Raw genomic sequence first — 16,088 nt, 5'->3', positions numbered from 1 at the left:
CCCTTACAACTGTTCTGTAAATCTGAAACTTTTACAGTTAAAAGCTGTCTTTTTTTTTTTTTTTTAAGGCCGTTCTTCTAGCCGACAGGGAGATGGCTTTGGAAGAGATCAGTTGGAAAAGAATCAGAATATCAAAATCTTATGATAAAGTTATAGATGGTTGTCAGGAGCTGCAGTGGAATTACAGAGAAAGACCTAGTTCCATCTACATTGTTCATGCAATCTCTCATTTGTGCAGAAGCGCCCAGTTCAGCACCAGCCTCCTCCCAATATCGCTGTCCTCTTTCATTTCCTATCTCTCTTTTTTGGGGAGGGGGTCACACCAGTGGCATGCAGAGGTTCCTGGGCCAGGGATTAAACCTGCACCACAGCAGTGACAATGCCAGATCCTTAACCTGCTGAGCCACCAGGGAACTCCATCCAGTCTCTTAACTGAACCGTTTCTAAATTACACAGAATTTAAAATTAGGTGTTTGGGGAGTTCCCATAGTGGCACAGCAGAAATCAATCCAACTAGGAACCATGAGGTTGCAGGTTCGATCCCTGGCCTTCCTCAGTGGGTTAAGGATCCTGTGGTGTAGGTTGCACATGTGGCTCAGATCTGATGTTGCTGTGGCTCTGGCATAGGCCAACAGCTGCAGCTCCAACTAGACCCCTAGCCTGGGAACCTCCATATGCCTCAGGTGCGTCCCTAAAAGGACAAAAGACAAACATAAATAAGATTAGGTGTTTTGATCAAATGATTTTTTTTGTTTGTTTGTTTCAAATACATGTAAGAAATTCATGTGAAAGAGTATTAAACTCTGAGTAGAGAGAAACTGGACAAGAAGTCACAGCCTTGGAGTTCCCGTTGTGGCTTAGCAGTTAACAAATCCGACTAGCGTCTGTGAGGACGTGGGTTCAATCCCTGGCCTCGCTCAATGGGTTAAGGATCTGGTGTTGCTGTGAGCTGTGGTGTAGGTTGCAGATCCTGCGTTGCTCGGATCCTGCGTTGCTGTGACTGTGGTGTAAGCCAGCGGCTGCAGCTCCAAGTCAGCCCCTAGCCTGGGACGCTCAATATGCCACAGATGCGGCCGTAAAAAGACCCCAAAAATTTTTTTTGTTTTAATTAAAATTTAAAATAAAAGTCATCACAGCCTTGATTGTTCTGGGTCTTGTCGTTGAATGACCCTGGGCTTGTCACTGAACCCTCCAGATCTGCTTCCTCATCTATAAAATGAGAGGGTTGAACTGGAAAAATTTCTATGGTAACTTGCAGTTCTAAAAATACCGAGATTCTAAATTAAGATTTAGGGAGAGGCTGTGGCACCACAAATAATGGAATCTAAGTTCCCAATTTCTTTGTATCTAATCTGTAGTACTAGACTCCAAGTTAGAATCACTTTGAAGTCTGCTCTGAAGAGTCTTTAGCATTTTCATCCCGCTGCCCTTGTTCTTGGAATGGAGAATCAGTTTAGAATTCACGTTTTTCGATAAGCTGAAAGGGCTGTCTTGTCCAACCCTTTTTTTTTTTTTTATAGTTTGTTCAAGAAATGAGTCAAAGGCAGAGACCAGGGTTTCTGATTGCTGGTCTAGAGCTTTCTATATGGCAGCGTGCCTCACACAGAACAGGATCAATCTTTTCCCGATGCCACCAGGACCTCATTTGCACTGTCACCAAAATGGTCCTTGAGGGCACTTGCTCGCTGTCCGAAACCATTGTGTCAGTCAACTCAAATCCCTGATTTGGGGACGAGTACCAAGGGGAGGGCGCGAGGACTAAGGTGCTCCTCTCCCCTTAACCTTTCCTCCTTAGGTCTGTGAAAGGGAAACGGCAATTTCTTTTTTTTCTTTCCTTTTTGGTTTCAAGGCTTACCGTTCCCCCTGGTAATTATAGAGCCAGAAATTATTTGTTTACAGAAGCCACGTGAATCCACCAGCCCCCAAAGGGTTAACGCTCCCAAATTACGGGGCTTGGTTAACAATAAACAGGATGTCCTCCAGAAATTAAATTTAAACCGCTGTGACTCAGGCTGGCCCATCCTCTCAACCAGATTGTTGTCTGGGGTTATTATCGGTGGTTAATTATACCATCAGGTTTAGCAGCAGTATTGGTCAGTGTGAGCCAAGAGAAGCCAGGCTCTGGGATAGGGGGGTGTGAAGGGAGGGGCCTGGTGGAGGGGGTGGGGGCAGCAGTGCGGCGGGAGGTTTGAATGGAAGGACGGCTGGTCCTGAGCACTGGAAAGAGAGCAGTGAGAGGGGTCCGTGGAGTTCCTGTTGTAGCTCAGCGGTAATGACCCTGACTAGTATCCTTGAGGATGTGGGGTCCACCCCTGGCCTGCGCAGTGGGTTAAGGATCCGGCGTTGCTGTGAGCTTTGGTGTAGGTCACAGACACGGCTGGGATGCTGAGTTGCTGTGGCTCTGGCGTAGGCTGGCAGTTGCAGCTCCAATTTGACCCCTAGCCTGGGAATTTCTATATGCCTCAGGTGCAGCCCTTTAGAAAAAAAAGGGGGGAGTCCTAGCCTGCACCCCTAGAGCTTGTCCCTGAGCTGATCCCAGCCAGGGGTACAAAACTCACTCCCACCTGGTCCAGGAGAAAGCACTGTGGTTGCTTTCTAGCCTGGTTATTCTTCTCAGAATTGTAAGAGTATAAAATTTGCAGCACTTGAAGGAAGCTTCTAGATTATCCAGTTTAACCCCCTCATTTCACCAGGAAATTAAGTCCCAGCACCGTCATTACCTGCCAAGAGGGAGGCAGGATTAGCGCTCAGGGTTAGGTTCCTAGGCCATGACCTTCCTTCCATTATGCCAAGCTGTCTTCTCTTTCCAAAAAGGGATCCTGAGCTGCAGAGCTTCCCAGCAAGTTCAAGGCAGACTTGGGCTTGATTCAGTCTTCTGCAAGCTAGCCTCATTTAGGTATTGTCAGTTCTCACAGAAAGTAACCCAGCCTGGCTAGTCCTTGCTGCTCCTACAATTTGTCACCTCTTTCCTGGCACACAAGAAGCCCTCCACCGTTTGTCTCTCCCTCAAAAAGTAGGGAAGCACCTAATGCAGGTGATAGTGGGGTTTGTGGTGTTTTTTTAAAGGCGCATTTTCCACAATGACAGCTATCCAGTTGAGTCTCAAGCCACGGACTTTGTGGTGACTTTTATTTGTGCAGTATCTCGTCTTTCCTGCCTTCACCTTTGCAGTGTATTTAAACAACACACTATTAGTAGGAAAGATGCTCGGGCCACCCCATCTGACACTGTCCCTGGAGGACTATTCTCCTGGAGCCCGGGCCTGGCCACTCCTCACTACCCTCCGGAGAGAAGTGGCCCATACTCATCCAGTCTTTTTCAGCCACATCTTGCCCCCATTTCTCCTAACACCCCTCCTTGTCTCTTTCTCTTACAGGATTCCTTTTAAGATTGGGCAGCCCAAGAAACAGATTGTCCCCAAAACAGTGAGTAACCAGTTCTTTCCAAGACTCCGGTGGCCTTTGCTTAGAACCGGAGCTCTGGCCCAGTGCCGCGTGGGGCTGGGGAGGCAGGCCCTGGGCCTGTTACTCCCAGTCGTGCTGCTGTAGAACCTCGCCCGGACGGGGGCTTGCAGGACCTCCTGTCCTGGGACACTTTCTTCCCTCAGACCAGCCTGGGCTGCTTCTCCTCCAGGGGCAGGTGAAAGAGGTGGGTGAGGACGGACAGACACCCTGCTTCTGAACAGCCCATTCATTACCGGGACCTGGCATGGCCGTCTGCAGTTTGCAGAAAGGGTTCCTGCAGCATAGGCCCCCTCAGGCGGTGTTAAAGGCCGGGAGACTTTCCCATGATGTCCAGGTCCCTTTCTCTCTGCTGCTAAACGCATTCTTAGCCAGGACCTGGAGCCACTCAGCAGGAGTCGTGATTAAATTCTACCTCCTTGTAAGCCCCCAGTTTTTATCCCTATTTTATCTCCACAATGGGAAGAGAAGAGAATCTAGGTTCTTAGAAAATTAGAGCTGGAAACCCTGAGAGGTCATCCGTTCCAGCCTCCTGAGTTTTCCTGATGAGCACACCAAGGCCCCAGGAGTTGCAGTGACTAAGGTCATAAACCTATTCTGACACAACTGGGAGTAGAATTCGAGTTTGAGGCTCTGTTCTGTATTCTTTACATTGCTTCATGTGACCCCACTCAGGCTGCAAGGCCCTCCTGAGGTTGTGGACTTCTGGTCAAGTGTGGCCTCTCAGCTCCTCACCCACAAATCTGAGTGAGGGTTTACCACGGGAGACCGTATCTATACAGTGTCTCTCACCGTGACAGCTCCAGAAAGCCCGGCGCTGTCAGCCTGGTGGAGGCCCTTGTCTGTCATCCTAGCTGCTGACAATTCTTGTCTTAATAACCTTGGCCTTCCTTGGCCCAGGACTCAGAACTGGCTTTGGCAGGAAGGGAAGTCCAGCACACATCTGAACAGTGGCTCTATCTTTGGGAAATCCAAAGGTAGGTCCCTTAAAGGGAAATGGGTTCACATTAAAAGAGCCCTCCTTTTTTTCAAGCAAAGGCAGGAGGAGGACAGACTCAGAGTTGACCTCCCATGCAGAGGCTGACCAGCTGTGCAGGCTCTCGGCTGAAGCGCCAAGCATCTGGGCAGGCTCCAGCCTGCTCCAGGAAGTGGGAGGGTGTGGCTCCCAGTCTCCAGAGTTTAATCCAGGGCAGATCTGAAAGGGAAGTGGTTTCCAGAAGGGTCTTTAATTCCCAGCACTCACTACCAAAAAACCAACCAACAAACAAAAATTTCTCCTAACACCCCAACCTTTATCAAAATAGCTTTTGTTCTCCTCAAAAGAAGTAGAGGCTAGGATGCAGTGACTAGCATCTTTGCCTGAATTTGCTGTTGGAAAGCTCTCTGGGTCCTTTACTCTGAGAAGTTAGTGGCCAGGACTCCACAGGGGAAGGGCAGATGTACACACCCAGTGCCTATAGATGGGCTGGTGACCTCCCTCTTTGCTTCCTCACATCCGCCTTGTTGGGGATGGAACTGTAGTCCTCTAACTCATGGCATCCGCTCCTCCAGACAGGCCAGGCCTCGAGGAGTGGTTCAGAAGCCGGGTTTGGAAGGCTCCCTGCCTGGATTCCCCTCCTGGCCTTGCCACTTGCTGTCTGTGACCCTAACGCAAGTTCAACCTCCCTGAGCCTTTGTTTTCTCCTTGGTAAAGTGAGGTTGCTGCTAGTACCCGTGTCGTCAACATGTTCTGCATCTTCAACGAGGTAGTGCACATGAAGCACTTAACACAGGGCCTGGCACGTAGTGAGCCCTCTATAAATGTTAACAACATGATGAGAAGAGCGCTGACTTGACTCTCTCTAATCCACCAAGGACACAGCGTGTCCTAAGCAGCCAGATTCCCCAGTGAAAAGAAACGGTAGGCTGGGCCACTGAGCTCTCACGCGGAACCGGAGCCAGCCTACAGCTTGAATAGAGTCCTTCGCTTCCTTGACTCCCCAGAGGCACTGAAGCATGTGTAGCAAGACCCTGCCTCTTCAGAGTCTCCCCCAACCCCATAAGCCCCCTCCTGGCCCCCAGGCAGGCTGAGGCTGTGCGGTTGTCTCAGCATCTCCGGCAGCTGCCCCCGAACGCTGGTGACGCACTCTGTTTTTCTTGTCTAGGCACTTTCAGGGAGGGGAGCAGATGTGGCTGCCTGGGTTATTGGAAGCCGTGGCACCCCAGTCATGGGAAGAAATGCTCATGTTATCTTCAGGGAGTTTGAGGAGGTTTTTGGCTCAAGGGACCCAACTGTCAGACACAAAGACAGTATTGTGCCTTTGCCCTCCCTGTTCTCCTGGGCCCAGGTTATTAACGCAGACTCCAGAAGTGTCAAGGCTTTGGCTGGAAGGGCGCGTTCTCTGCAAGTGCTGACCACTGGGATGGACGTGGAAGGACAAGCACTCCCCCACCTCCCCATCCCGCTGCCCCATCCATAAAGAGAAGCTGCACCTCCCACCGTAACCGGGATGATGGAAGGCTTGGCTCTTTGAAGCCAGGGTCTGTCTCCCTGGGTCTCGCACACACCTAGATTGCCAGCCACACGGGCACTCCAGGAATTCAAGGCAGATGGGAGTGCTGGCAGGTTGAGCCTTCACTTGAAAAAGGTTTTCACGTGCAAAGTGGAGGGATCCTTTGTAACAACCAGAGGGAGGCTGCTTTCCACCTCGAGCAGCCCTAGAAGATGAGCTTCTCAGAAGCCCCAGGGCTCCCTCTGCCTCAACCCCCATCTGGCTCAGCTTAGTTCCAAGATTAAAGCCAGGCCCCGAGTTCCCTGGTGGCTCAGTGGGTTAAGGATCCAGCTTTGTCATTGCTGTGGCACAGGTTCAGTACCTGGCCTGGGAACCTCTGCATGCCGTGGGCTCAGCCAAAAAATTAAAAAAAAAAAAAACAAAACTAATGCCAGCCCTGCCAGTTGGGCTCCTTCCCTTTACCATGAGCACAGGCGGGTGGGGACTTAGCCCTCTACTCACTTAACAACCACCGAGCTCCTGCCATGTGCCATCCTGGCCTAGGCCCTGGGGACAGGCTGTGAGTAGCACAGCCCCTCCTGCCACCCCGGGCCTCCGTGAGTGGAGGGGCAGCCGAGGCGGTCTTGGTGCTTGATCCTCCCCGCACTGACCTCGCCAGCCTGACCCGGCCCACCCTGACCTGCACACAGTCGCGCACATGTGTTTACACTTGCATTGTTGACTGGGCTCCAGTTGCCTTTTTGGCAAAGGCATCAAGCATCCAAAGCTGTTCAGATCTTTTGTTTTTGGCTCAGAATGGATATACCTTGGAATGAGACTTCAGTCTGTCCCTTAATCCCCTTAGCCATCCTTTGAGGGCCGAATCCCAGTGCTGTGCCTCTCAGATCTTTCCCCAGTGGAGGAGAGAGACCTCAGGACCAAGGATCTGTGGAAGCAGCCCCCAGCTGACCCCGGAGGCAGAGGAGCTAAAGCATTCCTGAACTTCTCTTAGGCCATCAGATGGCCTTGAGCACGGAGAGTGGACGAATCGAGTTCCCACCCTGACACACTTGTCCACTTCCAGCGGGAGACAGCCAGTAGGAAAGCTGCGGTCCTTCTCCGTGCAAGTCCCAGCACTGGCAGCCGGGGAGCCCAGGTGTTTGCTGACATCCCACACGCAGCACACCAGAGATTGCAAGAGAGCCCTTGCCTCCCTCCCCTCCCCAGGCACCTACTCTGTGCTCTTGATCTTCAGGAGAGCTGGACTCTGGCCAGGGCGTCCTTAATTTCAATTTCATCATTCTGGCAAAAACTACCTGTAAGATGTGAAGGCTGCTCAGCCGTCACATCCTAGGAAGCAAGAAAGGAGATGGGCGCCGTGCAGAGAGGCCCCGGTGCAGCCCCAGGAGCAGGGCTCCAGCTTTATTCCAGCTGCCAGCCAACCTCCTCTCTGCCAGAGGTTTACAGACCCCCCATCCTCTCAGCACCTAGTGCAGAGGAGGGGAGCAAGGAGACCCCGTGCGTGGGCTAGGCACCATGCTCTGCAAGCCACACCCACTGCTCATTAATCCTGCAGACAAGCCCAGCTGCCTTCTCCGCCACCTGAAGTCCTCATGGGGTGAGACCAAATGAAATTATCCCATTTTACTGGAAAAGAAACTGAGGCTCAAAATGTTGGTAATGTTTCTAATCTAGCCTCCGAGTTCATATACTCTGTCTCTGCGCATTTGCCTCTGCCACCTTCCCCTGAAGTTCTGTTGGAGAAAGGATTAGACCAACTTCAGTGTGGACTCTGACTGGTGGGGAGAAGCCCCTATGCTCCAGAACAAACCTCCCACCTGCTGTCGCAGGGGAGTCCATTTAGACCTTCTGCTAAGACGCTGATTCCTGTCTAACTACAGATCCCCTGAGGCAGGTAACACTAATCTTTTATCAGGCACAAGCACTTTAGTGGGAGTGAATTACGAATTCCTTCTTTCTTTTTTTTTGGCTATACCCTTGGCATGCGGAAGTTCCCTGGCCAGGGGTCAAACCTGCAGCACAGCAGCCACCCAAGCCACAGCAGTGGCAGTGCTGGATCCTTGACCGGCAGAGGGGGCTCCATCAGTGTTTTTTTAAGAGAATCTTTTGGTAGATTGGAAGAAAAGTGATGATGAAAATGTTGGGTTCCCATTTAGAGAAAGAGTAGGTCTGTTGAAAAGAGAGGAAAAGATTGTAGGGCAGAGGCTGGGGCACCAGTGATGAACTGTACTTCACAGCTTTGTAGAAGATCCCAGGTGTTAGGGTCAGAAAGTAAGGGAAAGACTGTGCCTTCCTGCTTCTAAGTTGTACAGTTCAAGTGCGGAAGGCAGAGTTCCTGTCATGACTCAGCAGAAGTGATGAATCTGACTAGCATCCATGAGGACACAGGTTCGATCCCTGGCCTCGCTCAGTGGGTTAAGGACCTGGTGTTGCCGTGAGCTGTGGTGTAGGTCACAGATGTGGGTTGGATCTGATGTTGCAATGGCTGGCTGTGGTGTAGGCCAGCAGCTGTAGCTCTGATTGGCTCCCTAGCCTGGGAACCTCCGTATGCCGCGGGTGAGGCCCTAAAATTTAAAAAGAAAGAAGAAAGCAAGCCAAATGCAGAAGGCAAGCTGTCTCCATACAGGAGGACCGGTGCTAAGTAGGGCCTCTGCCTGGGGCCTCACTGTGCCCTTCCCTGCCTTCAGTGGGCCTCCCCGCAGTCCTGTTGTGGGGGTGGGGGGTGTTTATCTCCCTCACCAAGGCCCTATGTCTGTCTCATTCACAAGTATATCCAGAACACCTGGCAGAACGTATTGCACTTAAGGGGTGCTCAGTAAGTGTTTGTGAGATTAATGAATGTAGTTTTGGGGGGAGTCTCTGTTTATTTGTGTTTTAAAGGCCTGAACTAGGAGTCTGAATTCTAGCCCTGCCCCCATGCGAAGTAGCCCTGCATTCTTATGTAAATCACTTCCCCACCCCAGCCTCTTCTCCTCACCTGTCCTGTGAAATAATTGGCCTGAATGATGTTCTGCCTGTCTACAACTGTGTTGAATTTTCCTGAACCCGAACGTGGAGCATGAGGCCAACAGGGCTTTAGAAAACTCATTCTGGGCCCTGTTGATGAAGGGGCAAGGGGGCTTTGATGATTTCTGCAAATTTGTACTCCTTCACCTCCGACCTGGAGCATGAGGGAGGGACAGGATTTCGGACCCTCCCCAGCAGGAGTCTCTCGGGGCAGCAGCAAGAAGGTTCCCTCGGAGGTCATGGCTTTGGTTCATCAGCTACTGCTTTCTCCCCCTTTGGTAGAATGACGGTCAAGGGCACAGGCCTGGGATCTAGGTCACCTGGCCCGTGTTCAGACCCAGGCCTGCTGCCTGCTAGCAGTGTGATCTCGCACAGACCACCCCTCCTCAGTCCCAGGGACCTCAGTGCAGTGAGGGCCATCAGTACACCGGCCTGCCAGGTGGGTGGTGGAGGGGAAGCAGGTCAGAGGGGCGGGTGGCGAGCACTCTGTGCCTGTGAGCTGGCTCTGCCTCAACAAGCCACAGGGGGAGGCATACAGCCTCTGAAGGAGAGGCTGGGGCTCAGTCCCTCCTATCAGCCCTCGGACTGCAGGACTCCACAGGCCACTTCCTGAGACCACTGCCTGGCCCCACTTTACAGATGGGGAGATTCAGGCTCTAGAAGTGCAAACAACTTTCCTGACTGCACCTGTCGTGGAGGCGGCAGAATTGGTTCAGGGCTCATAGCTACTTGGTTTAAGTATTAGGGAAGGAGTTTCTGTTATGGCTCAGCAGGTTAAGAACCTAACTAGTATCCATGAGGACTGGGTTTGATCCCTGGTCTCACTCAGTGGGTTAAGGATCTGGTGTTGCTGTGAGCTGTGGTGTAGGTCGCAGACACAACTCAGATCTGCCGTGGCTGTAGCTGTGGTGTAAGCTGGCTGGCAGCTATCCTTGGAACTTCCATATGCCGTGGGTGCAGCCCTAATATATATATATGATATACATACATATATATATATATATATATGTATGTATATCAGGAAAACCTGATAATAATGCGGAATCTAAAGAGCCTCGCCTGCATGGATAATGATCGTTTTGGGGATGAGTACATCCCAGTGCACTGAACACGGAGGCCTGGTCTCTCAGGTTCGGGACTTGGGAGGAAACCAGGGCTGGGAGGGGAGGTGACCTGTTCCCGCTCCAGAGCTGCTGAGTGGCAGGGACAGGACTAAACTCTAACCTGCTGGCTTTCCTCAGTGCCCCGCCTCCTCCCCAGAGAGTTTCGGCCACACTCTGAGCACCTTGCCTAACCCCCCGGGGGAGGGGAGACGCAGGAGCACAGCCCAGCCCTGCTCCCTGCCGCTGTGGTGGAAGAACAGAGCCGCGATCCGCTGGTACCTGCCTGCCTGGCCCATCTGGGAGGAGAGTCTTTCACCCTAAATCAGTTAATTAATTTGGGAACACAGGGATCCTGTGTCGTGAACGATGTGCTGGTGCTTGTATGGATAGGACCGTGTTGTTTTCTGCAGACTGGAGGAGGGCCTGGAGGGAGTTTCTTGTGACTGGTAGATTTTTTCCAGCCTGCTGTCATTCCTCCAGCGATTGAGTTATCTCTTTCCTTACAGGTGGAGAGAGACTTTGAAAGGGAGTATGGAAAACTGCAGCAGTGAGTGTCAAACCCCACGGGGGTGGGGGTGGGGGGTGTGCTGCCGCTCCGGGAAGGAAAAGAGCCTTCTGCCCGGTCTGCTTCCTGCACTGCCTCATCCACTGAGCATCCATCATGGGCTCCTCCTCTGCCCCGTGAGCATCCTGGGAGCTGAGGGCAGCGCATTTCACCAGAATTCTCCCAAGTGGTGGGTGTATGATAGTTACTAACTCGCCATTGGGGTCATGGCCTTGCACCAGCTCTCAGTGGCCCTTCATTCAGTGGGAATATCCTCACGGGGCAGCCCCCCAACCCTGGCGGGTAACCCTGAATATGAGGTACGGCTCAAGTGGGCAGACAGTTGGGGCAGAAGCAGGTGGGCAATGCCAGGTCCCCAGACCCGTGCCCCTGCCTTGCAGGCTGGAGGAGCAGACCAAGCGGCTGCAGAAGGACCTGAAGAAGAGCACGGATGCTGACCTGGGTAGGTGACCCATCCCCCAGGCCTGGGGAGGGGCAGTGGTGTTCAGAGGTGGGCATCCTCCTCGCTCAGTCCCTTTAGGTCTGGCTTTGAAGTGAGTGCCCCGTAGATGTCCCTGAGAAGTGGCCTGAGGTCACTCTTCACTTAGCAGATCACCACGTAGCACTTTCCCTGGAGCAGCAGCCACCAGTGGGTGAAGGGCAGCTCCTGTGGCCTGTGCCATGCAGCCCCCGCCAGGGTTCATCCAGAGGGTGGGGGCAGGTCTGGCCGTGACCGCCCCTACTCCTAGTCCCTGGCCTCTCCAAACTGGGTGTTGCGAGCCGCGGGTCTGATTTTGAGCCCGTCCGTTGTTTGTTTTGTAGTTGGTTCTGGGTCTGGATTCCATCCTTCTTTGAGGCTCCCCACGGCCTTTCCAGCAGGGAGGAGCTGTGACCTGTGCCTCCTTTCCTTTCTGCTTTTCCACACTACTGCACTCTCAGAGCACGAATGGAAGGACGAGAACGTCATCCATGATGTACAGGCTGGCTGTAGAGAGTGTAGGTTTGTAACAAGGAAATCGGGATGAAGGGGCTGCTTCTGTCCCCAGTCAGAAGTGGAGTGTGAGCAGAAGCAGTGGTGCCCATGCCCCCTAGTCCAGACCAGGGAGCCTCACAGGCTGGTGGTTGGTGCTTCAGAGTCGCTGAGGGCTCGCTGCTGTGCGGATCACCCGGCCCACCCCCAGACTCTGATTCATCAACTCTGGGTGATAAAAATCTGTGTTTCTAACGAGTTCCCAGGCAGTGCAGATGCAGCTGTTCCAGGAGCCCCACGTTGAAAACCACTGCTCCAGGCACTTGAGGGGGAATCACATTATCCCTTTCTTGGTCTTAGAAACTCCTTAGCTGCTGCTGAGGCTGTGGGTTCAAAATAAAACAAATGGGTGCCTGCCGGGTCCTTGTTGACCCTCCCCTCCAAGGTTGCATTAGGGCTCCAGAGACCCACGAAGGATCCCAGAACCTCATGCTCTCCAAGGTTCCAAGTCTCCCAGCATCCCAGTTTGTGCTGGGCCTATCACGCCCACCCCCTGTTCCTGTAGAGGCAGCAGGAGGGGTGTGAGCTGAGGAGGAGCATGGAGGCCACAGCGCCTTGCTCCGTTCACAGAGGCCAGTGGTGTCTGGGGGTGGGGGTTCAGGCCCAATGCCACCCCACGGACTCTGGCTATTGATGGACTTCACATGGTTCTAGCAGAGACAACAGCATGAAGATGTGACAACTTTAGGAAAGAAAAGGAAAATTGAAAAGCCTACCCTCCCAAACCCTAAGCTTTTGGGAAGTTTTTCCTCAGCTATTAAAATAAGTGGAAGAGGGAGTTCCCATTGTGTTGCAGTGGAAACCAATCCGACTAGGAACCACGAGGTTGTGGGTTTGATCCCTGGTCCCACTCAGCGGGTTAAGAATCCAGTGTTGCCGTGAGCTGTGGTGTAGATCACAGACGTGGCTTGGCTCTGGCGTTGCTGTGCCGTAGGCTGATGGCTGTAGGTCCAATTGGACCCCCAGCCTGGGAACCTCCATACGCCATGGGTGCAGCCCTAAAAAGGCCAAAAAAAAAAAAAATGAGTGGAAGAGGAGTTCCTGTCATGGCGTAGTGGAAACGAATCTGACTAGGAACCACGAGGTTGCGAGTTCGATCTCTGGCCTTGCTCTGTGGGTTAAGGATCTGTCGTTGCTGTGAGCTGTGGTGTAGGTCGCAGACTTGCTTGGATCTCGAGTTGCTGTGGCTGTGGTGTAGGCCGGTGCCTGTAGCTCCAATTGGACCCCTAGCCTGGGAACCTCCATATGCCGCGAGTGCAGCCCTAAAAAGCTAAAAAAAAAAAAAGGAAGAAATTTTTCAAAAATATTTCCAGTTTTGTCCAGGCTTTTTTATCTTTTCATTACGCTGTCTGTTCCATGAGAGCTTGCCCACAAACTCACTTTCGAGATCTTGAGGGTTTTTCCCTCCAATGCGTCAACATCTCTGGGAAGCTTACATTTCCAGTCGTCTTTTATGTTCTTCCCTTTGGCTGGCGGACTGCAGCACACTTCCAGATACAAGAGAAATCGAGGCACTGTAACACTTGATAGTGTATCCTGCTCTAATTGGCACCATTTTGTTTTCTTTCTTAATGGTTTATACAATAATGGTGTGTCTTACAGTTGGCAGCGTCTTAAATTTAATGACATAAAATAGTAAGAAATACACTCAAAAACCGGTTTTCCCCTGAGACTGCGAAGCTGGTACAGACACTCTGGAGCAAACATGGCCTCTCTCCAGCCTCTTCCCGCCCCTCTAGGATTTTGTTTGCCAGTAGTGGAGACCTGAAACTTCTACAAAACCAAGAACGCCAAAGCTGCCAACAGGATGCCTCACCACACCAAATCCAGCTTAGTTTTGGCCGTAAAGTTTTACTGGAACACACCACACATTCTTTGGGTATCGCCTGTGGCAGAGTTGAGTTGTTGCAGCAGAAACCCTTGTGGCCCACAAAACCTAAATCTTGTCTCTAAACCTGTGTGGCAAGTTCGCCTCCCTGGTGTAGCTACCCTGTTACTCCTTCTGTGAGGAAGTCCCAGACCAAGCTTCATGTCCAAACCACCTGGAGATTTATTTATTTGTTTTTAATGCATATTCCTGGATTCCAGACTTACTGAAATAAGTCTTTTGAGCTGGAAAAATCCATTTCTTTTCTTCTCTCTCTTTTTTTTTTTTTAATCTTTAGGGCAGTACCCACAGCATGTGGAGGTTCCCAGGAGTGGAATCGGAGCCACAGCTGCCAGCCTATGCCACAGCCACAGCAGCGCCAGATTGGAGCTTTGTCTGTGACCTACACCGCAGTTCACCACAACGCCAGATTCTTAACCCATTGAGCAAGGCCAGGGATCGAACTTGCATCCTCATGGGTACTAGTTGGGGCTGAGCCACGACAGGAACTCCAGAAACATGCATTTCTTAAAGCTTCCCACCCCAGTGATTCTGTCATAAGCCAGAGTTTAGAAAATTAAATCATGACAACAGGTAAATCTGCTCAAAGGAACTACCCGGAACAGCCTCAGGTGGACATTAACGGCATCAGGAATGCACACTATGCAGTACGGACCAGCGTCCTACAACTCTGTTGGAACTGCGTAGTTTTTGTGGCCTGTGCTGGGGGTGGAGGTCTTCTGAGTGCAGGCCTCTGGCCCCCCCCCCCCAACCCCGGGAGGACAGGGAGTCCTGAGGAGAGGACCTTGAAGCCTTCATCTGTTCACTAAGCTTTGACTTCTCATAGCCATGTCCAAATCCGCTGTGAAAATATCCTTGGACTTGCTCTCCAACCCCCTCTGCGAGCAAGACCAGGACTTTCTGAACATGGTGACAGCCCTGGACACGGCCATGAAGCGGATGGATGCCTTCAACCAGGAAAAGGTGACTGCGGTCTTGGTCTCCTCCTTCTTGAGGCTTCTTTCTGGGTGGAGCACCACATGGGGTCCTTAAGGAGGCTCAGCCTCCTCTCTGGGTGCCCTCAGCCACCTGAGGCCTGCGTGCCCCACCCTGGGAACTTTTCTGGTCTCCTGCCCCAGCCTGGGGGTTTCGGGGCACCCCTGAGCTCGCCTCACCCACTGTGAGGCTGTGAGGGAGACCTAGGTCTGCCCACCTGTGCCCCTCAGGCCTGCCGTGGCTGCCCGCCCAGCCTCCTCGCTGAGCCAGGCTGTCGTCGGCCTCGGCGCACAGCAGCTGGCGGGATGACTGACCTGGGGTGGTGTTCCTCGCACCCTTCAGGCTCCCCGGTCGTCATCTCTGCGTCACTCCAGGGCAGTTAGGGGTGTCCCCTCCCTGCCCAGGACTCTCAGGGGGCCCCTGGCAGGACATCCTTCTCTTCCCAGGAACTTGGAGCCTCACCTTTTGGAAAGAATCTGACTCCCCCCAGTTTTGATACCATTGGGTTTTTCTTTTGACAGGTGAACCAGATACAAAAGACCGTGATTGAGCCCTTAAAAAAGTGAGTAAAAGTCGGGGGATCACGGGCCTTGGGGCACTTACTGGAAAGGCAGGTCACCCAGCCACTTGGGGACCGAATATCATTTTAGCAACCTGGCCCCAGACTCACGAGGGGCAGACGAGAACTGCCAGGGGACATCAGCTGCCCGATCTGTGTCCCGGGATTGACACTCCTGGTAGCCCAGAGCACCCACCTTGCCAGGTGCTCAGTGATGGCAGGGCCCTTCTGATGCGCCACGGAGGCCAGCGGCACTCCTGTGGTCACTCCGCAGTTGTCCCTTTGTTCCCGGTTGAGGACCCGCGGGAGCAGGGCTTGCCGAGTTAAGCTAGCAGAGATCTTGGCAGCCCTCAGTGGGGATGAGCGAGGCCTTTCATCTCGCTCAGCCGGATTGGGAGAGCAGCTGCCTGCAGCACTCGGCTTTTGAAATGTGGGGGCGGCCGCACACGGGGAAGGGAGCAGCAGCAGGGTCCCGCCTGGGAAGGTCCCCTGACTCCTGACCTGTCGGGGTCAGAAACTCTTCTGTGAGACGCATCTTCTGTCCGCGGGCGCTGGTCAGTGATCAGACAGGCCTATTCCCCGGGTCCCCTGGCGGGGGCAGGCAATAGAACAGGGGGGCCGGGGGGGGGGTGGGGGGGGGCACGGGCAGGAACATTGCCTTGAAGCTTCCGAATCACTTTGTCTTCCTCCCTGGCCTCTCCCAGCCCGGCCTGACCTAGAAAGGCTCCCGCTCCAGCCCGGCAGCTGCACTCTATTACCTCGTCTGTGGTGGTCCCTAGCAGTTGCCTCGCCAGGGCCTGGGTAATGAGTCTCTGCTAATTACTATTCGGCCTGGATCAGGGCCTGGAGGGAGATGAAGAGAGCAGGTTTGGATCCTCCGGCCCTGGTGATGGGGTTGTTGAGCTCTTGTTCCCTGTTTGGGTCCAAGAGGTGGGGTTGGGGAAGCTCTTTCTGAGCTGGGCTGTCTGGAGGCTCAGCCATGGCTGGGAGGCTGAACCTGGCCCACAGGGATTTTGCCCCACTCCTCCTC

At 52.9% G+C, this 16,088-nt stretch overlaps 1 protein-coding gene across 4 annotated transcripts in view; it reads left to right on the top strand.

The window, feature by feature from the left end:
* BIN3 (bridging integrator 3) overlaps window positions 1-16,088 on the top strand; it is a 48,227-nt gene that overhangs the window by 22,906 nt on the left and 9,233 nt on the right. For 2 of the 4 annotated variants that reach the window (XR_007132118.1, XM_047759531.1), the window contains exons 2-6: window positions 3,377-3,425; window positions 10,569-10,609; window positions 11,008-11,069; window positions 14,351-14,487; window positions 15,021-15,061. Coding sequence is in view for 3 of the 4 variants with exons in the window: in XM_047759531.1 (XP_047615487.1) it covers window positions 3,377-3,425; window positions 10,569-10,609; window positions 11,008-11,069; window positions 14,351-14,487; window positions 15,021-15,061 (330 nt within the window). In the remaining variant the exon portion in view is untranslated. Of the gene's footprint in view, window positions 1-3,376; window positions 3,426-3,458; window positions 3,649-10,568; window positions 10,610-10,633; window positions 10,797-11,007; window positions 11,070-14,350; window positions 14,488-15,020; window positions 15,062-16,088 lie in introns of those variants that run through there. The other 2 variants (XM_047759533.1, XM_047759532.1) reach the window with 2 other exon arrangements.

The sequence above is a fragment of the Phacochoerus africanus genome, chromosome 15 (genome assembly GCF_016906955.1).
Source record: "Phacochoerus africanus isolate WHEZ1 chromosome 15, ROS_Pafr_v1, whole genome shotgun sequence".
In the NCBI taxonomy this organism is placed as follows: domain Eukaryota; kingdom Metazoa; phylum Chordata; class Mammalia; order Artiodactyla; family Suidae; genus Phacochoerus; species Phacochoerus africanus.
The sequence above is the reverse complement of the archived record's forward strand: the minus strand, read 5'-3'. Positions and strand labels throughout refer to the sequence as shown.